The following is a 24,730-nucleotide window of genomic DNA, read 5'->3' as shown; positions in this document are numbered from 1 at the left end:
TCCTTAACACTGAAAGTTCAGTTAGGCAAGTTGATTTGTTTCTATGGGGGCTAATACTGTAACATGGTAGATATGGAGTTTTGCCCAGTAGTTTGTGTACTAATGAAATATGGAAAAAAATACTAAGCCATATTACCTCACAGTCAGCATAAGTCTGAATTTTATGTTTCAGTCTGTCAGCTATACTCATTCGTTAGCTTTCTTGTTATGTTATTTGAATATTTGGTTATTTGTAAATGGCATAAAGAACAAAATGAAAAAGCAAAGGAATGTAAAAGTTGCTGTTAATTTATAAATTTGCTTGCTCATATTGTAATGATTTGGATAATGTAATTAAAAAGAGTAAAAATAAGATTTTAAAATAAAATGGTACAAGACAGTATGTTGAGTCTCTCCAAAGATAACTGTTAACACCTAAATAATTACAGAGTGAAAGGTAGACATCTGTCAAGAATTATTCTGGCTATGAGATGGAAAACAAAGTGCACTACAAAGAAATGGTTGATTTCAACATAAAACCAAGTAAATTATACATATTTTGTAAAGGTAGTGTACAGTGATATGGCAAAATATTTTTCAGGTTAGTCAGCATTAGGAAAGGTTATGCAGTCGATTGGAAGCCCTACCTCCAAGCCACTGGGCACTGCAATGACAGATGAATTACTGCAGACAGCTGCCATGTTATTCACTAGAAAGAAGATAAATTTAAAGAAAGAAAGAAGGAGAAAGAAAGGGAGGAAAGGAGGAAAGGAAGAAAGAAAAAGAAAGGAAGGAAGAAGGGAGGGAGGGAGGGAGGGAGGGAGGGAGAAAAAGCTGGACCTTAAATTTACTGCAGTCACTTAAGAGAAAGACCTGGACATCACTGGCAACACTACAGCTCAGTGACAATGGCTTATTATGCTGTCACTGGGGAAAACAAACAAACAAAAAGAAAGAAACCCCCCAACTACATGGTTCTTACTTTGTAAAAAAAAAAAATAGTAGAAAAAAGCCACCCTGCAATCCCATCAGTTAACAATGATCACTGATGAAATCAATAATAATAATAATAATAAAAAGTATAAAATGTTAAATAAAGGATCTCTTGAAAATGAAGTGTTCTCCATCTGAAGGAGCTTTAAAGATACTTAGTGCTTACCTATGAGTGTCACCCTCATTCAGCTTGAGTAGCACTGAACTCTCACCTAGATCAATGCAACTACTTGCAGGGGGAAATCATTATCTCGATGGAGGCTTTAGACCTATGACAATTATAAGCTGACTTGGTAAGTGTACGTGGAATAAAAATAATTAAAAAAAATTTAATGGTGACTGGTTGATCAGAAATTATCCATTCTGTGGTGCACACAACCATGGGGGCAGAGACTGCTAATGTGGTTGCAGGAGGGACAGGAGGGATTCCAGAGGCAGTTTTGTAATGCTGTGGTTTATTTTTCAGTCTGCATTTCCTGATACAAGTAGGTGTTAGCTTTTCCTTTTGGGTCAAATATAGCAAAACCTCTTTTTCTCTGTTATGCAACGTAGCTTAATTTTACTGAGAATATGCATCAACCTCGCATTTGTATTAGAGGATTACTACTTCAGATAAACCAGAGTTGACTGTCTAAAGACAGTTGGTTAGGTACTTCTATTAACCTTTGTCACACCACAGTAAATACTATAGAAATCACATCCTGAAAATACAGTTAGCAAATTCAAGCCGAAAATAAATGTGCTCTGAAGAAAGCATTAATAAACCGCAAAACTCACTAGCATGTGAAATTCCATGTTTGAAGGAGATAAAATATGTAATATCTTGGGATTTAACGGACCCTTTAAGTATAACTACCTTGTAATAAACTACCACAAACTAACATGCATGTGAACAGATTCTGGCTCATCTGTAGTGGATAATGAGAGAGGGGTTTGAAGGGAGACATCTACAGATCAGGACAAAAGTGTCAGTATTTGGGCACAGCAACTTAAAAGAGTTTGAGAGCATGTGGACGATGCCAGTGATTGACCTGCAGAGGGTTGTACTCCTGAGAGTTGCAGTTCTTCAGTTCTTAAGTAGTTCCTTTTTATGGAACAACTTCTCCCATACACATTGGCACATTTCCTGTCAGTGGTGAAGCTTCACATCACTGCACCTCCCAGATCTGGAGGTGAAAGTATGGGAACTCCTGCCAGTGCAATCTGTAGTTTATCTTCCAGAACTAAATAAGGGTTATAACATCTGTTCTTTTATCCTCCCCCTCCTACCTCATAACACAGAAGGGAGACTAAGAGAAAAGACTTTTATTTTCTTTCTTCCCCTATTCACACTTTTTCACAGAACCACAAGGAGATTGAGACTGGCTGCAAGAGGATGCAATATCTGGGAACAGGAAATCTACTAGGTCTGATTTTTACCTCAGCTGGGCTGAAAGAGGAATCCAGGAATCCAGATGGAAGTGATCAGATATCTCTGGTACTAAGGAAAAACAGGAAGATACTGGCATCACTGGAGCATATTGCTAGAGTTTATCTCCTTCTCACAACTGATTAAGTAAGAATTAGCTATTCTTATGATCATTATTTTCAGCATGCAATTTATAATATGACAAACATCTAGAAAACTGAAGCTTTGACTCTTGTGGAATATTGAAGCCAGCAAAGTGCCTGCATATCTATATGGTAATTTCCTGTAGCACCTGGGCACAAAGGCATTCCTTTACTTCATAAATGAGCAGTGGACTTTGTCTCCTTTCAGGTTGTCTCCAGATGCTATTATGGGATGATGACTCCAGCTTTCCCTGCTTGGGCTTCCCAGGGGAAGATCCACAACACAGTGAGATATACAAACAGACGCTGAAGTGTGATCAACAGAGGGACAGTTTGCGCTCCAAAGGCTTGTGCCTCAGAGAAACAGTTTCCAAATTCAGATTTATCAGGGGAAGCAGCCTTACAGGATCCAGATGCGGGATATTCTTGGACTCTGTACAACTCTGCTACTGTGCCTTGGGAAAGTCAGGGGCATTTCATGCTCACATATGTATTTAACATGAATTTAATTTGTATTGTTCTATAGAAAGTATTTCATTTCCATTTAATGACAAGATGACACACCTCTATTTCAGAACAATGTTTCTCAAGTGTACTGAACATTCATAGATGCAAAAAACAGAATCTAAACATCTATTTATCCCATTGTATAATTTTAAGCCTCCCGAGACGAAATGCTGTCAGTGAATTGTTACTACCATTCTGGTGTATCTGAAGTCCTTGAAGTATGAAGTTTTATAGCACTATTTTTGATTTGGTCTAAACAAAATAATGAAAATAATAGAATGAATTACTGAAATTCCAACTAAAAAAAATGACTTTTTTATATGAGCATGCCTTTAAAGCCAGATGATCCTAATTCACTACAATTTCTCTATCAATTTGGAGCATGTATTTAATACATCAGCTTCACTGCTATAATAGACTGATCTGACTCATAAACTCAGGAGAAGTTCTGAAGTTGACATCATAAGGAAAATCCACCTCTAGACAAGATTTAAGTGTAGTTACGCATGGATGACTAAATGCAAAGTTTCACAGAATGACTTTTGTGTACATATTACTTGAAAGTCAAATGTCATGATCCCATGCAGTTTTGTATTGAAAATTCCACAAAAAATGTATGAAAGTGTCTACAGTGTAGATCACAGAAAATCTTGTGCACAGATAAAGGATTTTTTATATTATAATTACATATAACGAAATTGGTGATTTAATTTTTTTCTTTCTTTCTTTCTATTACTTAAGCCTAGTTTTCTCATTCACCACTTGAAACAAAATTCAAATATTTCAGACCAAAACTGGGCTTAAGCCATTTCTGTGTGAACAGACCCAGGGTTCAATATCATTTTCACAGACTGTGTCTGAGGAAAACTTTCAACTCCTCTGTGATGCTATTCAGAATTCACTTCAGTCCTGTACACGGTAGCCAAGAATGACAGTTTGAATCATGCAGAAAGAGAATTTGTGAATTTAAAACTTCATATAAGTTGTGATCATTTCCTTGTGTGTGCTTGTGCAGCTTTAGAATTCAGTCCATATTTCTTATGTCACAATTTTTAATTGAGTTACGTGTTGGAGATAGTTGCTATTAGTGCAGGGAATTTGGGCGGGCATGAAGCTAGTAGTACAGCATCAGTATGAGGTCAGTGTCAAGAGAACTGTTCTGACTACACAGAAGATTAAATAAAAGGCGGAATCTGGCCTACAGATTTTCAGTCAGAGAAAACAAACAAACAAACAAAAAACAGAACAAAGCAAAGGGTGACATAAGAATATTTGATGTTGTTGTTTCAGTCAACCATTCAGACTGATGGTATTTGAATTGTAACACATTGAGTTGAACGAAGTTTCCAGATGCCTTTTTTTTTTCCCTCCTCTCAGAGAGTTTGATGCAAAAACCGAGGGCTATGGTCCATTTAGCCTGAGCATTTTGGTTTAGTTGTCATGTTTTTCTTTTCTGTTTTTATGTTCACAAAGGATCCAACACTCAGCTGTAGGAGATACAGCATGGGCCGTGCCATCCTGAAGAATACAGGGAAGGATTACAGAACATGACACAGAAGCAGAGGAAAAAGAAAAATTCACTGAAAGGAATATACAATTCTGAGTCAATTTCACAAAGATTTCAAGTGTAGGAAGCCAGATTTAGAAAAAAAAAAATCTGTAATGTGATTTCTCAGTGTATCTGCATTGCTTTGGTGTAACTGTGAATGCATCCACAGACGTTTTGGGGAAGAAGTGTATACAGTAAGTCATTTTTTAGCTCAACTTATGATTATCAGGAAGACAGAGCATATAAAATGAGTTCATCAGGAGGAAAAATTCATGCTTTAAAAAATGTATTCTGTTATTTAATTTCTTTACAGACTCAGCAATATAACAATAAATGATTTGTATAGTTTACATGCTTATGTAATTTTAAATATCCTTACATGAGAACACACCCTCTGCTCCTAGTGGATTGTACAATGTAGTAGTATTTCTGCATAAATGCAGATGCAGATGAAAATAGGTGGCCTAAAACTGTATGCAGGACGTGAATATGTCATTACTGTTCACGCCTTTCTTCTGTCATCTTGTTCATTGTGTAAGATCCTGTGTTTTTATGAACAGTCATTCAAAGTCTCAACACAATACACTTAAAAAAATAAAAAATCTGCAGGCTGCAAATTTTCTTTTGGGCATAATGGTCTTATATTGAAATGCCTCCATGATATGGCAGGAAATTGTAGAGGGCTGACCAGGTTGTAGGCTTTCTCTATTTGCTTTAATCTCTGTTACTACATATGACATATACAAAAACTTACAAATATACAAAATGCCTGTATGGACGTATTTAAAAAAAAACAGTATTTTCAAAAGAATAAGTGTAAATTCACTGCTTGCTCATCTCCCCTTTCTGAGTGCACACTTATAAGGATGGGAATGAGAGACGAGAGATGAGGAGGGAATCAGGAGCACACACTTTGCCTGCACAAATCGTGCTATCTGGCGTATCAAAAGAGCATTCTGAATGAAAGGCAAAAAAGTGCCACAGCCTAAGCAGTGAGTGCTAATTATTTGGCAAATGGAAAGCACACGGTGCATTCTTAAGGCTACCTCCACACCATTCTCAGAAGTAAAGAAGAGAGCACAGAGAAAAGTGCTCAAAGCCCAGAGCGTGTGGTGGCTGCTTACCCGACAGTGCTGAGCATGTGTTTTATAGATATATGAAATTTTGCTTTATCCACCTAAAGATTCCCAGCACAGATCCTTACCATTTACATTTCCCTTCACAATTTACATTCCCATCTGTGCCATGTTTTCTGTACCAGCATCCCTGTTCGTGCAAGGATCGTTTCGGATTCTCACATCATCTGGATACTGAATCGCAATGACACCCCCTGCATTTTGCCAGCTTCCGCGACAATAACCGGTTACCCCGTTCACACGGCAGCTCCCTCCTCTCTGAGGATTCGGCAGGGCTGCACGGAGCCCGTTCCGCTCCGGGTGCAGGCGGAGGGGAGCGGCCCGGCCCCGCACGGCCCCGGTACCGGTCCGGCGGAGCGCAGCGCTCGGACGATGGCCCGAAGAAGTGATGCACCGCGGCCCCGTGTAGGGAGCGCTGAATTGTGGTGTCGGTTCCTTCTCACTGAAGGAATAGTGGGGCGGGGGGACAGCACATCCTCGGGAGAAGCGCTTCGGATGCGGACAGCGAGCGCTGATGGAAGGAATTTGGAAGTTTCTCTGCCTTTTTTTCTTTTCTTTCCTTTTTTTTTTTTTTTTTCTCCTTTTTGTTTCCCCTCTTCCTCCTATTTAAATTGCCTCATTGTTGTTAGCGGGTTGCCCTCGCTCCGGGTTACACCCGGCGGGCGGAAAATAAGAAAAGCAGCCACCCTTGGCCCCCGAATGAATACCGATGTGTTATTGATCAGTTCTCGGCGATTGCAAAAAAATAAAAAATAAATTAAAAAAAAGCACAGAGAGTGGAGTAAGGAGAAACAGAGGCACACGGGTGGTAGCCCGAGCGGCGGCAGTCCCGAGGAAGTTGACTTTTGCCAGAGCTGACTCAGGTGTGCCTCGCTCCGAAGTTCCCCTCCACGCAGCAGCAGCACCGGAGCCCATATCGCTCCCTGTCCTGGGACCCAAACGGAGCCTCAGGGACTGAGGGGCCGCCCCTCTCACTCATAGGGCCGAGCTCGCGGGGCAGGCACACGAAACAGAACCAGCTCGCGGCGACCAGCCGACACACGGACCCCGCTCCAACCCACCGCCGCCCCCCACGCTCATCCCGCGGGCTGCCCAGCACCGCCGGCAACCCGATACCGCCACCCGCTCATTGGCCGAGCACACCGACCCCGTCCTTCCACCGCCAGCCAATCAATCGGCAGCTCGGCCCGTCGGGACACGGAAAGTCGCGGCTGATTGGCCGAGATAAGCTGTCAATCATCTTGAGGGACGGGCCGCCGCGGCGCATCGGTCCCGCCCCCCCGCCCTCATTGATATTATCGGAGCGCGGCGCGGGCGGCCGAGCTGCAGTCGGGGCTCGCGGGCGGGCGGCCCGGTGCGGGAGCTGGAGCTGAGCGGCAGCGCGGTGGAGGAGGCGGGAGAAGGAGCAAGAGGAGGATAAAGAGAAAGGCAGCTGGGAGGGAGGGAGCAGAGCGAGCAGAGCGAGCAGAGCGCCGGGCCGGGGACTCGCGCAGCGAATTCGCCACTGTCCTCTCGCACCCACCGAGCGGCGTCGTCTAGAAATAGGGGAGCGAGAAAGATAACATTTCTCCGCTCCTGCACCATGGTTTTGCGAAGTCGGCTCCCTCCTTGGATTATGTTGTGCTCCGTCTGGCTGCTCCGCTTTGCACACACGGGGGAGGCACAGGCTGCGAAAGAAGGTAAAGGCGTGCGGGGAACTAAACTTTGGGCTTATTTATTGCTTTTGGCAGCGAAAGGCTCAGCGGAGGGAGCCGCGGGCTGCATGCAAGCCCCGCTTTACCTTTATTTTTTTTATTCGTGTGTTTTCTTGAGCTTAGGAGAGAAACGAGTGAGAAATTTCTGTGTGCGAGCGTGTGTACGAGTAACAGACCGATACAACGGCATTCGCTGCGGGGAATGAGCTCCGAGAGGCGACTGCACGTGTTGGGGAGGGGAGACAGCCCGGGGCTCCGCGAGGAGCTCTCCCGCAGCCTTAGGGCTCCTGGACAGGACGTTGAGGGACCGCTTCCCACCGGGGCCGCGCGGAGCTCCGGGGACGCGCGTGGAGCGTGAGAAACGGCAGCGGAGTGTGATGCGCTCAGCCCGGGGGTGCGTCCCAGCGTCGGATGAGAGCGTGTGCTCATCCCCGGCGTCGCTCGGCAGAGGGGGAAGGTTTGCTGCTGGGTGCCTGACACCATCTGCATATCGCGACGGGGCTTCCCTGTTGCCATCAATCCAACGTTGGCGGATGGGTGTAAGGCGAAGCCCAGACGTCTGTTTTCCTGCCCATCCCGCGCGCTCTTTGCTCTCGGAGAGCAGTGGAGGTGTATGAAATCCAGTGCTGAAGTCTGTCTGGGAAATCTCTTTTCCCACGTTGAGAAAATCCGGGATGATTTAAACGAGCACCCTAGTCGCATTTGACAGTCAGCGGCGAAGGTCCGCTTCCATCTTCACATGGGGGGGGTTAAAGGAGGGGCAGGTAGGGAAGGAGAACTCAAGGTTTTTCTTTTTTTGTGTCCCTGCATAGATACGCATTTGGGGGGTTTGTCCCCTCTCAGCTGAATATGTCAATATATTCATCAGCCTGATGCTGAAAAAAAAATCCCTCAATGTTCACTCTCCTTAACACGAGAGAGATGGCGAGGTCAGAGAGGGAACAGAGAAAACCTTCAGCAGTATTTCTGAAGCTGACACGGAGGGGGGCTGGGGTGCACCGAGACCCCCATGCGGGGGATGGTCACGCGTGGCCTTGCGAGCAGGGGAGGGTGAGCGCCCTGGGGCTGCGGCGGCGCCGCCGAGCGTCGGTCTGCTCCGTGTTTGTGTGCGGATGGAGATATGGATGCATGCATATGCGTGCGTGTGTAATGGGTGTGCGCTTGGGGAAAATCAACGTAGCCAAAGGAAGGTCAGGAGGGGGCGAGCGGCGGACAGGGATTGATAGCGGCTACCTGCTGCGGGCCCGGGAAACTCCCTCGGGAAGAAGGAGCTGGGAGAGTGCGGCGAGGAAGGAACTTTGCAGCCCCCAACCGTGCCCGAGGGATGTCCGCGGTGCAGCCCCGCGCGGCTCCCACCGTTCCCCTCCGGGCTCGGAAGAGCGATGAAGAGGGCGAGGCTGAAAAGTTTTGAGTTCCCTTTCCGCAGCTAAACAAAAGACGCGGGGAGATGCTGGAGAGGAACGGGGCGGGGGCTGCCCGCCCCGCCGGGAGAGGGACTGACGGCGTTCCCCGCAGAGCCTCCCACCCCCCGCCCGGTCGCTGCGAGCCCTCGGGGCTCGTCACGTTTCCTCCACTCTTGCCGCTGCCCCGCGGCCCGTCGTCGGGGCGGAGACCACCGTACCTCTCTAAAGCATGTGCCGGACCCGTTCCCCTAACTCTCACCCGCGGCTTTTCCGCATCTTTAGGATTTCTGGAGCGTGAGCATCCCGCGGAGCCGCCCCGCAGCTCCCAGCGCTTCGAGCCGCGAGCGCGGAGCCGGCGCTGCCCCCCCAGGCTGCGGGGCGAGCAGCGGCTGACCTCCGGGCAGGGAACTTTCGGTGCAACGAGGAAACGCAACCTTTTTCCTTGCTGGGGGTATTTGCAGAGCAGGGCGTTTCACTTATTATTATTTGTTTTTTTTTCTTCTTTTGTTTGTATATTTTCCTTGTCTTTTTTTTTTTTTTTTTTTTTTCCTGAGGTGTGCCCGTTGCTATGTGCTGGAGAATTTCTGCCAGATTAAAAAGTGTAATGAATTGCAGCCGTGGGATATTGTGCTGGTGTTGAAAAGGTTAAGTGGTACTTTTTTTTTTTTCTTTTCAGAATCAGTGGAAATGTTGTTTAACAAAACACCACATACACCACCTGCTTTTCTGTAGAAAGTGTTACAAAGTAAAGCCCCTTGGATCCGAGCTTAATGAAATAAGCAGATAATCTTTCTAAGAGAGGCTATCAGGACTTCCTTAATGAGTTGTTCTACTTTATTACAGAAATACAGGCCTGGAAGTTACAGTACTGTGCTCAGCTACTATGAATACAGATATTACTCTATGAACTTGTGAATAGATTTTAAGTCACACTGTCTTTCCATTCACTGAAATTTTGTATGAAATTCTGCTAAGGCTGAACCTTGGGTTACAACCAATTCAAGAGTCCTGACAAAAGTTGCATCACATTGACGCCTTAAACTATGCATTGAAATACCATCATTTAATTGCTTTAAGTAAAGTTATAAATAGCTTGAATGCTGAAAACTGAATATGTTTAAATTAGAGACATGAGTCTTCATTTACCAGATAAAAGCGTGAACTTAAATGTGCAGTCTTGAAGAGGGTATCTTCAAAGCTTACCAAGCCCTGATATGTGGCCAGCTGCCTTACAACTTTCTCTGTGAGAGAGAAAGCATTACAACAAATTATTTCATATAAATGTATTTGATATCATGGATTAATATATGTACCATTTGAATCTGACAGTAATATGCTCGAGAAGATGCATATAACTATAATTTAAATATAAAACATATCTAGAAATATATGTTTGGAGGTAATAGAACATCAGTAATATATCTTCCAAAATGTACTGTGAAATAGTTAAGAGTTCGTTTATTAGGCTGTGATTAACCACTTTATGAAGCAGGGTTACATTTAGCTGCAAATAATTGCACTGCTGCCAGAATTGATGTCTTTTTGAAGAGGTATCACTGACTTATAACGGCATGAAGATTTCAGTAAGCCATCACCATAAAGCAAATTGGTTGGATTTGTGTATGCAATGTTTGAGGTAATTGCAGAGTCTCTTATTTTCTGTATTCCTAGTTGTCATTTGTTTATAGTTTTAATTTATCACCTAAAGGATTTGTGTTTTTCTTTTTCTTTCTTACTCCAAAAGGCATTACTTTGCAGTGTAACTCTTGGTAAGGTTCACATTAGACCTGTCTGAATCAGTTTGGATAAATGTTGAAATGTTTGTTTGTTTTAAACTCATTGCAATTGTCAACATATGGGAAATGTCCTCATCACAAAGGAGATAAAGGGAGCATGCATCTTAATGACTGATTATTAATATTTTAGGGCACTAGGAAAAATGTTACACTTAGATGTAAGCAATGAGATTGCTAAGAATAATGTGTATCTGTTTGTATATGGTTTGTACATAATAATTTAATCTATTTACAAGTGCATAGTTATAGATGTTTTTTAATAATATGAATTAAAAAGCTGTTCTATCATTTTTTAAATTCAGAATTTATTCTTTGATAATGTTTTCTCGCATATATTTAACAAACAGTGAAAATTCTTTTTTCCTTCTCTTTTTCAGTTATATTACTGGACTCTAAAGCACAACAGACAGAATTGGAATGGATTTCCTCTCCTCCCAATGGGGTAAGTAGTCCAAAAATTAAATTTATAAAGACAAGTAGTTTCTTCACCAAAGCAATTGAAATACTGGCTTTAAACTATCCCCCTCATATTTCTCTTCGTAATTCTATCAAGTGTTTATTAATCTTTCAGTTTTAGAATGGAAATAAGTATGCCTTGGGTTCTGTTGTACAAACAGCAGCTAATTAAAGAATAGACTCTTTCGAAGTTCACCTAAATGTTTTCACTAGCTTTATCTTTTGTCGTGTAGTCCTCTGTGGTGTACCAGAAAGCTCTTTGTATTTGTAACACAGTATTTTAAATCACTTTTTCCTTCATTCTATAGAAAGAGCAGTCCTCCTTTTGTGTGGAAACTTTCTAAAAATATGTTTTTCATTTTCTGTATAATGGCTGATCATAAATTTGTTTATGATGTTTTCTTTGTAACTGAATAGCACAGATTGAAGTGCTCTGAAAAAAAACATTTATACTGCAGATGTGTTTGAAATGACATTCCAAATTTGAAACATCCCCAAGTCTCGAGGAGCTTGATATCTGGAACGAGGAATCAATTATGTGGTTAAGGCCACCTCCTGCTTGCTTACAAATGAATCTCATGGTATTCCATGAAATGTACCATTGTAGTACATCATTATAAAAAATGAGATGTTTAGAAACATCTGTATTATTGTTTTATTTATCATATGCATAAACTTGAAAAATGCTGCTTTCAGCCTGAGTTAGAAGTGATATAAAAAACCTTTATTCCTCATGTCCTGAGGAAGAAAGAACATTTTGAGAATGATACAGTGAGTATATTGTCCTACCTTAACTTAGTCTGATAAATGATAAATTACAGGGCTTATTCTTGTTTGTGGAAGCAGTCTTGCAGCATCCATTGTGACTCCTTGCATGAACAAGGACTTGGGGGATCAGGCCCTTAATCTTCAGCGCATTAAGAAATCTGGAGCCAGAAGAGCGTGAAGTGTGAGTGGGGATATAAAAGTGTAACAAATCCTTTAAATAAGAAGAATGAAAATCTGAAAGTGTCTTTCTTTAAAAGCAAGATCGTAAAATCAATACGAGCATAAACTGGAAACGAATGTAAGAACTTCAGAAGGAATGTAACGTGAGCTCAACGTTTATGATGGCTAATAACCTCAGCATTAGCGTTTTGCATTGATTGAAGCCGCTACCAGAGGTGTTTGAAAGATTAGATTGGTGGCAATTACATTAGGCTAACCTGTAGATAATGAAAGACATGTCAACACATGTTATGCGTGTCAGCCTATTTAAAGATGAAAGAAAGATTTGAATTCAACAAACAACAAAAAGTGACTTTTAGAGGTAGGAGGCAATTTCAATGGAGAATTAAAAATGAATAAAAGGTGATGGCTGTATTTGCTGATATGACAATGGTCAGAAGTAGTTGTCTGTGTAAATGTACCATTTTATGAATGTAATTTTGAAAGAAAATATTTACTTTTAGTTACTGTGTTGTCTGCCATGCAATAAAGATTTCGTGAGAATAAACACCGAAAATTATACTTCTTGAGAGAAACTACTGCTTCAACTAAGTACAGATTATATCACCCAGACACTCGTTAAATGCCTCATTCAACTGCAAATGTTACATCTAACAGTGATCTCAAATATTGTTAAGATAAAGAAGTTTAAATACCATATATTGGATATGCTCAGATAGAATGGCACGTGTTATCTCTATATGTGGAAGCAGGATAAAAGAGAATTGAATTTTCTTCCTGTAAAAGGCAACATTGAATTAGTCACTTTAAAAATACTAGTGAGGTTTGAACTCGGATCATGTAGAGTGAAAACCTATCCCAAAATACTGATTATTTCTTCATTTTTTTTTCCCATAAATAAGCAGGTATGCCTCCAATGGGCTATTTGAAATAATGGTCATGGTTATTTAAAAAAAAAAAGTGTATTCCATGGCTTTAGAAAAATTTGGAAGACTAGACTGCAGCATTAAGTGCTAGAGATTACATAAATTAGGGCTTTTAATCTTAATCTAGTGTTTTGTACAGTTTCCTTGCCTGTAGCTAATAACTGAGAACTTCATGCAGTGGTGGGTTTTTGACTTCACAAAGACTAATTAATGAGAGATAAAGAAAAATGATTTATTTTTGTTAAATATACTTGGCTTTTCTTGTTACTTTGTTTTGCTCTGCTTTGGTGTTTTTTTTGTTGTTGTTGTTGTTTATTTGTTTTTTTTAATGTGGTGGGACCCCATCAAAGCTCAGAATCTGGTGTCAAATTCTGTTCTGTGTTGTATTAGAGCTGCTCATGCTTCATAGATACAATACTTCCTCTAACTCAAATGTCCAGAATCTGGCCCAGTGTCTTGGGGGAGAACATTCTCTAACATGAAATTGAGATTATAAAAATCAGTAGACTTTTAGGCTTTGTATGTGGTTGTTTTTTTTTTTTTGGTCACTTTTGGGTTGGTATGGAGTTCGTTCTTTTTATTTTGATTATGTATTAATTCACAAGTGTGACAGTGCCAATTACCCTGATTTTCTTTTTTTTTCCTTCCGTTGTTAGCTCTAGTTCTTATAGAAAGTATTGCTTATTCAGCTTTAATAAATCTGTTATAATGATGGACTTCCTTCTGTTCAGAAATGAATACAGATTCATGTGCAGTCAGTTCAGTTAACTTCATGAGTTTTTAATATTTCAGTACTTAATACTGTATGCATGAATTTATAATACCATACATACAGCCTCTTTATTAATTGTAGGTCTTTAAAATACACTTTGATATTTACAACTTCTGTGCATTTTGGCATCTACAGCCATGATACGTTTTCTGTAGTGGTAACTTCCAGCATCAAGTCAACCACATCTGCTTTTTCTTGGAGCAGTAGGGAAACGTTAAAATGATCTCATTTGCTGTCAAATAAGCTTGCAAAGTACTCTATGCTGCATGGTTTCTAGTCTGGGAAATCAGTCTGGATAACCAACCTTTCATGCTTGGTTACCAGTGTGAGGAATGTCAAGGGGTGCTCCATCCTGCAGAGGTGCCAAGCATGCTAGTCCTATGGAACATTTAAGCACATGCTTACCATTAAGCTCCTAAGTACTGTCATTGATCTTAAGCGTGAGCTTAAGTGCATTATTGACACAGGGCCAGAGGGCTAAGTGCCATAAGAAGTCATGGTTGCCTATATCATCGGGTGAGGATAGTTTAAAAAACACTAATTTATTACAGCTGCAGTTTCTGCAGTATGTTAAGTGTTATGGGAAAAGTGTTATGAAAAGAGGTGAGAGATGGATACTGTTTTTAGATGTACCTGTGCAAATTTGCCTGTCTGATTTCAGTGTGTTTACCGTTGCTGGAGGTGCACATTCCAAAGTAACCAAACTGTTAAAGACTGCAGGTCTGTTACACACTTACTGGTTTGTTTCACAGTTTCTATCCTAAGAGGGAGTAACAACAAAATCCAGGCTTTGAACCAGTTAACTTTCAATCATGTGGGTTGTTCTTAATTGAGTATTTAATCTCATGGTTCATTTGAACACCCAGTCAACCAAAGTTCATTTCTTTTAACATGGATGCAGCCACTGAAAAAAGTGAGGTGAGGAGCATCTGCTTTCATGAGTTGATTTCTGAGTGTAACAGAACATGGAGTGAACAGAAAAGGGACTGCCAGAGTGCTTTCTCACCTCCAGATTTTTAATTTTGTCAATTTTCTTATTTTCTCCTCATGCCACTTTCATTATATAGGAATGAAAATTTTATACCTGATAAGTTTCAGGCGCCTTCTGCTTTCTGTACACCAGAAAGCTCCACACAACGCTTTATGCAGAAAGGCTGTAATACTAAGCAATTTTGAGTTCCTAAGGCTTCACTGATTGTAGCTCAATTTCCAGAGAGATCTACTTTTTGGTCTTTGTTTACTCAAAGACTATAATTTACCTTAATTAAATGTGAGTGAAGTCAGTGTTTGAGATGCTAAACATCTTTTCTTGAAGCTTCCAGAGAAAGGATCTTTGAAGATTATTTAGTCCACTCCCCCACTAAAGCAGATTCACTACAGTAGCTCTCCCTTAGAATTGGATCTATGATATGAATATGATTTTTGAAGGTTATTTATATGTAGGAATAGATGGAGGGAGATCCTGCATTAATATGTATTTTGCTCATTTGAGTGCTAAAGAATATTGTAACAATAGCCTACTTTTTATCATATCTTACTGTTAAAAAGGAGTGAGACTTAAGTTGTGTGAAGCTTTTTCAAATACACAAGAGTTAACGTTCGGTGGTGTCCTTGTTTTATATTACTAACTGTCTTTTATTGTTTTAGTGGGAAGAAATTAGTGGACTGGATGAAAACTACACTCCTATACGAACGTACCAGGTATGCCAGGTCATGGAATCGAACCAAAACAACTGGCTTCGGACTAACTGGATTGCAAAAAGCAATGCACAAAGGATTTTTGTAGAACTGAAATTCACTCTGAGGGATTGTAACAGTCTTCCTGGAGTTCTGGGGACTTGTAAAGAAACTTTTAACTTGTATTATTATGAAACAGACTACGACACTGGCAGGAATATCAGAGAAAATCAATATGTAAAAATAGACACTATCGCAGCAGATGAAAGTTTTACCCAGGGTGATCTGGGGGAGAGAAAAATGAAACTTAACACAGAGGTGAGAGAAATTGGACCTTTGTCCAAAAAAGGATTCTATCTTGCATTTCAGGATGTAGGGGCCTGCATTGCTTTGGTCTCTGTCAAAGTCTACTACAAGAAGTGCTGGTCCATCATTGAGAACTTAGCTATTTTTCCTGACACAGTGACTGGCTCAGAGTTTTCCTCTTTAGTTGAAGTGCGAGGAACTTGTGTCAGCAGTGCAGAGGAGGAAGCTGAGAACTCTCCGAAGATGCACTGTAGTGCAGAGGGAGAATGGCTAGTGCCTATTGGGAAGTGTATCTGCAAAGCGGGATACCAGCAGAAAGGAGACACCTGTGAACGTAAGTAAACATTCAGCTTGCTTTAACATGTGCAGTAGAGATTATATCCTACCATTTCATTATTGCTCTGCAACAGAAATGCATCATCATTCTGCTGTTAAAGTTTCAGATCTTCAGTCTATACCCTTCATGCTGGCTAGTTTAAAGCAGTCACTTCTGGGTATGGAAATTAGTGCTTGTGTATTGTGCTGTACTTTATTTTTGTTTATAGTCATGCCTCATACAAGTTTTTAAATACAGATTCAGGACTAAAATTTTCAACAGTTTGATACATTCCTTGTATTTCTTGGTGCAGAACTTTGCATTAATAATCTCTGAGCAGTTAAAACTCCTTGTTCTTTCATATGGCCTGTGACAACTATAAGGAAATGAAAACTGAGGAAATAAATGTAGAATGAGGTGTGGTTAGTAATGGGAAGAATACACACACTATAAGATCTGCTTTGGAGATTTGTGTTGTAAGTGCTTACAAAATTAGACGCAAGAGTATTGTTTTAGATCTTTCAAACAGACTGTCCCATTTCCAGACGGAAGCATTTTTCCCTTTCTATAGAATCATTTTGTATAAAACTGACTCGAAATTTTGGCTTTCTAAGGGATCATGGTGAATAGTTTGAAATACTAGTAAATCAGAGACTATTGATTTGTACTTTCTAATTCAGACTGATTTAGTTACATAGATTTATTGAAAAATACTTACCCTTAGTGTTGTTGTCAGTGGGTCTACATGTGTAAGAAGTTTCTGCATAGTGTAGGAAAGGGTATTTTACCATCTACAATAAAATCAAGACAGCTCATTTAAAGACTGATATTTTCATAAACATTTTTAAAAAGTTGCATGTAATTTTTATCATAAGACTGCACAAGCTATTTATGGTTACATCTTAATCATAAGAGGCTTATGTTAGTGAGAAATGTTGCATGCAAGTTCACTACACCCACATACACCCCCAAATCTATGAAAAAGAAAAATCTACAGAATTACAAAACTGAACCAGTCTGCAGTCACTAAACCCGAGACATCCATGTAAGGACTTCAAAATCTGTAGAGTGTTAGGGTCACTGTAAAGGAAAGAAAGTAAATGTGCTCATTATTAATAAGCCGTCCTCAGGGAAAAAAACTGTTGTGTTCCTGATGAGTTTTTTAGTAGGAAATTCTATACAAGGTGAAGTTGATCTGGGGCCTTTGTAGCCTCTCACAAATCTTTCATTGTTATGTTGAGAAAGGATGAGGGTTTATACACTATAGAGAGTGATCTCATTAGGAGTAATAGTGATGTGAAAAACTGCCCCCACAAAACCACTCAGCAGACTGTATTAAGGTTCTGTAAAAAATATTAAGCAGTGTATCCTATTGAGTCTATCAAATGTTTCTTTGGAGTGGCTGACTTCTTTTCTTTTCTCTTGATTATAGACCTGGTCATGGTTGATGTAGTGAATATAATAATTGTATTTCTTTTCAAACAGAGTAGAGAAAGTATTCAAATAAAAAGGCAATATATTTTGGGTAGCAGATGAGGGGTGTGAGAGGTAGTGGTGGGGACAGAGAGGGGAGAGTGTTTGGTAACTTGAATTCAAGTAACTTATTTATTAAACAAGCTTCTTAATTTCTAACCACACTAATGTTGACAAAAGAATTAAATGATAACTTGTACTTGAGTACAGCAGTGTGCTCATTTGCAAGAACACTTCTCACTGTTGGCTTGCTTCCAAAGCAATTGCTAAGAGAATACGCCACACTGGAAACAGTCCAGAGGATCATTTATAGTATTTTTTTTCTCTTTTCTTTCAGTGATCCTATTAAGAATTTGAAAACAAACTCTGGCTCCATATTGAGGCAAGTTAATGTATTTGAGAGAGAAAAGGTGGGAGGCAGCCGTTCGCTAAATGTGTGCTGCTGGCAGCACGGAGTCAGTCTGATCTGAGTGACTCTGACTCACAATAGTAATTGCAGTGTGTAATGCTTGTTAGCCATGTCTGTGCTTGAGGATGTTATTAAATATGATCAACTATGTAGTGACCGATAATACAGCTGGCACACTGATACAGTGTCTGTTTTTTGTGACAGATATTGAGGGAAACTTATCTGAGCACTGACACTAATGCAGCTGGCTATCTGTTACTGTCAAGCTGTGTAACAGATCAAGCAGAGGCAAGTCAATGTGTGCTTCCTTAACCCAGAGCTTTTATAGCCTTGTCTGAGGGCTCACTTCTGCAAATACTTTGTACCTGGCATGCTGTGTGACTTCTTTGGGACTTCTCATGGTAGAAAGCATTGTGCTCTGTCAGGACTGGCTGAAGTCTGTGATTCCTCTCTCACACTTACTGTAGCTCACCTGAATTATTTTAACACAATAGGAAGGCCTTTTAAAGATTCAGAATAATGCCTTATCTGTCTGCATTGTAGCAAAGATAGGAGTAGATGGCCACATTGTAGTTCCAATAGCTCTTCAACCTGTAACTCAGTGGGGATTTTCATTTGTGTTATGCTTGCTTGATTGGCTGACTGTGATTGAAAAATGGGATCTTTTTGCATACCGCTTTTCTTCTGTATGTGAAATTTGTTGAATTCAAGTCCTAAAACAGTTAACTTTTGATTTATACTAATTCTGAACTGGATGTGCAGCCAGAACACTTTTTTTTTGGTTGTTGTTTTTGTTGTGTTGAATGCAAGTAACTGGCAGAGTCTGGAATAATAACAAACGAAGCAATCTTGAGTGGTGAAATGCACAACCTAGACACCCAACTTCCATCTGTTAATTCTTCAGTGTTCAGTCTTCTAAGCTAAATTAATCTATTTTTCAGATATACACAGCTTACTTCTTGCTGTAGATGTGCTGAGAAGTCTACTATCTCAGTGATTTTTTGTAATAACACATAGAAGTAAGAGAGCCTGACTCCATAGATCTTACAATGTTCATGTAAGGCAAAGTCTTAAGCTTGCTGTAGGAAGCATGAGAAAACTAGATAATGATATGAACTTCACATTGCAATTGGTTTTGCTGTTTTTGCTTACATGCAAGAATACTGTCTTTTCATAGTTGATCATATCTTCCAATATTTGGAACTATACTGAGGCACAGAAGTTTTACACTGTAAAGGACTATACTGAAAAGCGCCTAGCAAACATACCTGAAAGGTACTTAGCAAATTTTCTGACATCACACACTGTGCCTGCTCCATCAAGAAACAAAACTAAGGGGGGGGGGGGTGAAAAAACAAACTAAAAAACCCGAAAACCCACCCAAATGCACGGCAATTCTCTGTATCTGTAGTGAACTCCCAAAAGTTTAAACTTCAGTTTCTTTCTCACAGTGTAGTCCATTTAATGTGTTGGACATCCCACACTGGGATCAGTGTGTGAATGAGAAAATGATTCCTTGAGAACTCCTAGTATAATGCATTTTTCATCTGTTTCGTGTTAGTTGGGGGTGGGTTGGGAGAGTTATGTTTGTTCAATTGGAGCAGTAGAGTGATATTTCAGAAGGTAAGAAGCATCTCTTAATATGACTGAAGTGAGAAATTACATTAATGATTTAGCACCAAGTCCAAAAATTCAGAATTCGAGGCAAAGCTGAAGTGTTGTACTGTTTAACATCTTAGAATGCCATATACATTAATAGTTTTATTGCCCTCTCAAATAGGGAGGGGATTATAGCTATTTGTACATTTTGCTTTCATGAGGTAAAAAGGATGCTATGAGCTTTTCTTTCCAATCTTTGTCAGGTACTGTAGATGTGCCAGACTAAAAGCTTCATTCATTCCTTCCCTTATTTATAATTTTCATGACAGACTTTTATCTTTAGGCTTTGTGAAATATTACTTGATTACATAAGGCAAACTCTGTTTTGGCATCTTTTTGTCGTGTTTCTGGTAAAGTGATGCTTTTTGTTGTTGCTGGGTTGTTGACTTTTTTTGTGTTTGTGGTGGTTTTTCATTTCTTTCCTTTTAATGTTCATAAGCTGATGCACCACATGTTTGCTAGTAAAGGACAATGAATTGATGGAGGAATGTGAATGAGTTGTTAAAACAAGGGTTACCATGTTTTAAGAAGCCCAGGTGGTGTGTTCCAAAACCTGTAGGTGATTTGTTACTTAAATAGACTTTTAAGACATTTCTGTTGCTGACATTCCTGTTTCACTTTGTGGAGAAGTGGCAGAAAAACGCTCTAAATGTTTCTTTCTTGAAGTGTTACCTTGCTTCCATTTGCCTCTGAAATTAGGCTTGGGAAGAGAATGTAATTATTCTCAGTAAATTGAACCAGGGTAAAGCATGAGGACATTTCTGACAGTTATGCCATTTTCTCTAGAGCTAATGAAATTTCAGTGGGAGAACGTCTACCTCGCTTCCTTCTCCCTCCTAAGATATCAAGTAGTTTTTCCTGTCCTTTTGAAACACCTGATAATAGTGACATTTATGAGGTCCCTCATACTACTACATAGCAACTGTTGGATTTAAAACAAAAAACAACATTAAATATCTTTCCAGTCAATTCTAGCAAGATTCAGAAAAATAGAAAATAAGATGAAGGTAAGACCATTGAGCAAGATGATCTAGAGTACGGAGCTGCTTCTACTATTAAATATAGAGCTATGATCTCTACCTCGGTCCTCATTTGGAGTTTATAGTTTGAGTGTCTTGGTTTCTTTCACCCTGGAGTCTTCTGAAGGCCATTCTTGTCAAAGAGATGTTGTAGAAGGTTTATTATATTATTATTATTTCTGCATATTGTATTTCTCTATAGGCATTTAAAGTGCAGGGAAAAACATCTACATAAAAGCTCACAAATGCATATTGTACTTTAAAGTTTTACAATTACAACAAAATGTTACTTTCTGCACAGTTAGAGATGCTTCTGCAGGGAAAGCTAGTTTTTTTGTTTATTTTTTTTTTTAATATTCAGTTGTTCTAGTACGCAACTACAACTACTTGAAAGAAGATTGTGGTGAGGTGGGGGTTGGCCTCTTCTCCAGTGTAATTAGGGAGTGATCTCAAGTGCCCAGGGATGTGATTAAGTCATTGTCCTTGGAGGCATTCAAGAAATATTTAGGTGTTGTACTAATAGACATGGTTTACTGGGGAAATATTGGTGATGTGTGAACAGTTGGGGGTCTTTTCCAACCGTGGTGATTCTATGATTGACTGTATCTTTCTTGTAGAACAGTCTAGTGTTCATAAAGAAGATAGTCACAAAGTTTTGAATCTTCCTGGGCCGTTCTCATTTCTTTGGCCTACTTTAATCTTCTTCAGTTTTGTATCAGCACAGAGAAAGGGAAGGGAGCTTTATATACTGTGAAACATATCTTCTTCAGAGTAATCTCCAAGTTATGTTATAGAAAATAGCTTTTGTGCTCAGTGATCAGGGCTAGCCATCACCTGGTGTCTTCATGCTTCATAGAAGCATGGGATGGAAAGGACCTGCAAGAATCATTGATTCCAACTCCTGGTTCCACATAGGACTACTCAAAATTCAAACCATACCTCTGAGCACATTTTCCAAATACTCTTTGAACTCTGGCAGCTTGGGGGGGTGATCTCTGCCCTGGGGAGCCTTTTCCAGGGCCTGACCACCCTCCGGTGAGGAACCTTTCCTTAACCTCCACCCTGACCCTCTCCTGACACAGCTCCATGCCATTCCCATGGGTCCTGTTGCTATCACCAGAGAGCAGAGCTCAGCACTGCCCCTTTGCTCCCCTTGTGAGGAGCTGTAGGGCACCATGAGGCCTCTTTTCAGCCTCCTCTGCTCTGGGCTGAACAAATTAAAGGACCTCAGCTGCTCATCACACATCTTGCCCTCTAGACCTGTCACCATCTTTGTAGCTCTCCCTTGGATGCTATAGTTTTCTGTCCTTATATTGTGGTGCCCAAACCCACACCCAAAGCAGAGAGAGGCCACCCCTACTCTCACCTGGTGACTGTGCTGGGCCTGATGCACCCCAGGATACAGTCCTTCAGGCTGCCAGGGCACACTGCTGGCTCATATTCAACTCAGTGTTGACCAGACCCCACAGGTTTCATACCTTTTTTCCAGGTCTCTTCTAGGATACCTTTTGGCCAGTTGTATTTATTTATTCATACAGTTCCTTTCCTTGAAGTGTCTGAATTAGTTTGATCAGTATGATTAGAGACCACCATAGTTTTGATTAACCAGCATCCTTTCTGATGTGTGATGTGAACATATGGTGTTAAGTTGAAGTGAACAAGAACCATACTACGGAGGCAGTTGAAACTGGATAGCTCTCATCCATAGCGTCATCAGTGATGACATTAAATGAGTCAAAATGAATAAACCACAGAGCTGCTGACTGATTTGGTTTCCATGAACTGGCTGATTTGGTTCAGAAAAACTGACAGGAGTGGAATACCATATGCATATGGGTTATCAGGAGCCCAGGTCTCAGAAGAATCAAAATTGTTGGATGGTACTGAATATAGACCTTTTTTCTTTTCTCATCTCTCTTCCCAGACTTTGTTGTCTCCAGGAATTAATTTTATTTTTACATTTTGTCAGAGCTTTGCGGAGTATCGGTTTTGTTAATGAAATGTGTTGTACTTTTTCCCCATCAGATTCACTAGTGAGCATGTATCTTGGAAAAACAGCGCTGGAATCGAACAGAACCTTAATAGCTTCTCCTTTAGTTACAGAGGAAGCACTAAAGCTGTCTTTACAGATCTGGGATGACACTGCTGAATTAGCTCTGGTTTCTCAACAGCTGGGCTGTTAACTCCTCAGCTATAAAGTCTAGATCTTCTCTTAGTTCTAAATGAAGCTTTAGTTGACAGTTAGAATATCTTGGTGACAAATCTATTGTCTGAAACCATACCTTGTGCTTCTGCATCATACTTCTCAGAAATCTTTTGTGAAATGTTGTAATAATCAAGTAGTAGCTTTATTATTCTTTTTAAAATATAAAAGGCTTTCCTATATGAAAAACCACTGATTTGCTTGGGAATTTTTTTTTTTTCTTTCACAGTTTCTGTTTATCTCTGGGAATTAAGCCACTGAAAATAAATTTAAATATTCTTTCATTTGAGTCTAAATGTCAGAAGTGAAACACTGAATCCTTGTTAGGTTGTAGCTCATGCATGTCCATTTCTTCATATTTTTTTTTTAAGCTGGGCAAAGACAAATAGTAATCGAGGAGATAGATTCATAGATTCATAGATACATTAGGTTGGAAAGGACCTACAAGATCATGTAGTCCAACCATCCTCCTATCACTATCCCTACCCAACTACTAAATCAAATCCCTTAGCACCTCATCTAAACGCTTCTTGAACAGCGCTAGGGACGGTGCCTCAACCACCTCCCTAGGCAGGCCATTCCAGTGCCTGACCACTCTTTCAGAGAAAAAATGTTTCCTCAGGTCTAATCTAAATCTTCCCTGGTGCCAAAGACTGAAATGAAAAAGTGAGGATCAGTAGAATACTGAAAAGTCAAAAGCAGAGATAATTTAACATAAAACTGATCAGAGAAAAGTGGGAGCATGTAAATAAATGTTTAACTAATCTGCTATGTGCATCTATAAGACATCTATTACACAGATGGTAAAATGCTGACAGAGTTGTTCAAGCAAATTGTGCAGTTCAAAGTAGATAATGTCTGAAAACAAAGAGCCTTGAGCAGAGGAGTGAAGTTGAAGTTCTTATTAGAGAAGTGGGACAAACACACAGATCTATGTTTGATATGATACAGAAGTTGAAAGAAATATAAATGTGTTCAAAATGTTTTCTTAACTAGATTAGCTTTTGAGTTTTGCTGGATCTCAAGCTCCCTCCTTTCTCATGAAAATGTTAGTTTCTCACATCAATGTTTTTTATTTAGTAAGCAGCATTAAGTCTTTGAGGCTGTCTGCTTTTACTTAGGGTACTAGAGAGATAGTATCTTATTTTCCTTTTATGTGGGTTTTCATCTGCTATCATTCTTATTACCACTTCAACTACAGTGTAAGAACTTACTGTTGATTGTTGACTTCCCAGCGTTTAATCTCACTGTTTTTAACAGTGATCTGTACAACTGTCTGCAATATTAACTGAGTTATTAAAAAAAAAAGCTACCAAAAATTTATAGACTAACACTTTTTAAATTGAAAACAAATAAAATGTTTAAGATTGTCTTCAAAGAGAAAATGGATAAATGGATCTTTCTGTGTGGACTCAGTTTTGTAAATCACACATTTTCTTTTTTTTTTTCCTTCTAGAAATGCTGTAAATTCTGCTTTGTTAATAAAACCATGAGGGTTTAACCAAGTTGAGAATGAAACAGGTTTTTTACAGTCTTTCTTAGATGAGTTTAAAAATTCTATTCATGGAGCTAATTGAAAATGCAGCGTGGTTTAGGGGACAGTAAAAATACGTATATTTTCTACTAAAAGCATTCACAGTGTGTTGTGGCATCGAGCAGGAAAAATAAGTCTGTTCACTCCTGAATTTCATGAGAAAGTAACCTCTAATTTCTAATTCCTTCTATTGCCTTATTGAGGAAACAGCAGTATATTTAAGACATTTAAAAGTTTTACATTTTTTGACATATCTTCCATTTACTTACAAAAACTTTTATCCCTGACCACTTCTTATTCTTTTCTTTGCCCATTTCCATGAGTTCAATTGTTCCTCACATTAATATATATTAAATACTTGAAAGGGAATAGTATCATAACTAGTAGTTGACAGCAGAAATTACCTATTTTCTGTCATAATCTC

The 24,730-nt window shown here is 39.9% G+C and overlaps 1 protein-coding gene across 4 annotated transcripts in view; it reads left to right on the top strand.

The window, feature by feature from the left end:
- Positions 1 to 7,140: 7,140 nt before the first annotated feature.
- The window catches only part of EPHA7 (EPH receptor A7), a 156,334-nt gene continuing 138,744 nt past the window's right edge, over positions 7,141 to 24,730 (top strand). For 3 of the 4 annotated variants that reach the window (XM_065731030.1, XM_065731032.1, XM_065731029.1), the window contains exons 1-3: positions 7,228 to 7,394; positions 10,986 to 11,050; positions 15,358 to 16,027. In XM_065731030.1, coding sequence (XP_065587102.1) covers positions 7,298 to 7,394; positions 10,986 to 11,050; positions 15,358 to 16,027 — 832 coding nt within the window. In that variant the 5' untranslated portion in view covers positions 7,228 to 7,297. Of the gene's footprint in view, positions 7,395 to 10,985; positions 11,051 to 15,357; positions 16,028 to 24,730 lie in introns of all 4 variants that reach the window. The other variant, XM_065731031.1, reaches the window with a different exon arrangement.

The sequence above is a fragment of the Cyrtonyx montezumae genome, unplaced genomic scaffold (assembly GCF_038088225.1).
Source record: "Cyrtonyx montezumae isolate F1298 unplaced genomic scaffold, pur_monq_1.0 scaffold_13, whole genome shotgun sequence".
Lineage (NCBI taxonomy): Eukaryota > Metazoa > Chordata > Aves > Galliformes > Odontophoridae > Cyrtonyx > Cyrtonyx montezumae.
The sequence above is the reverse complement of the archived record's forward strand: the minus strand, read 5'-3'. Positions and strand labels throughout refer to the sequence as shown.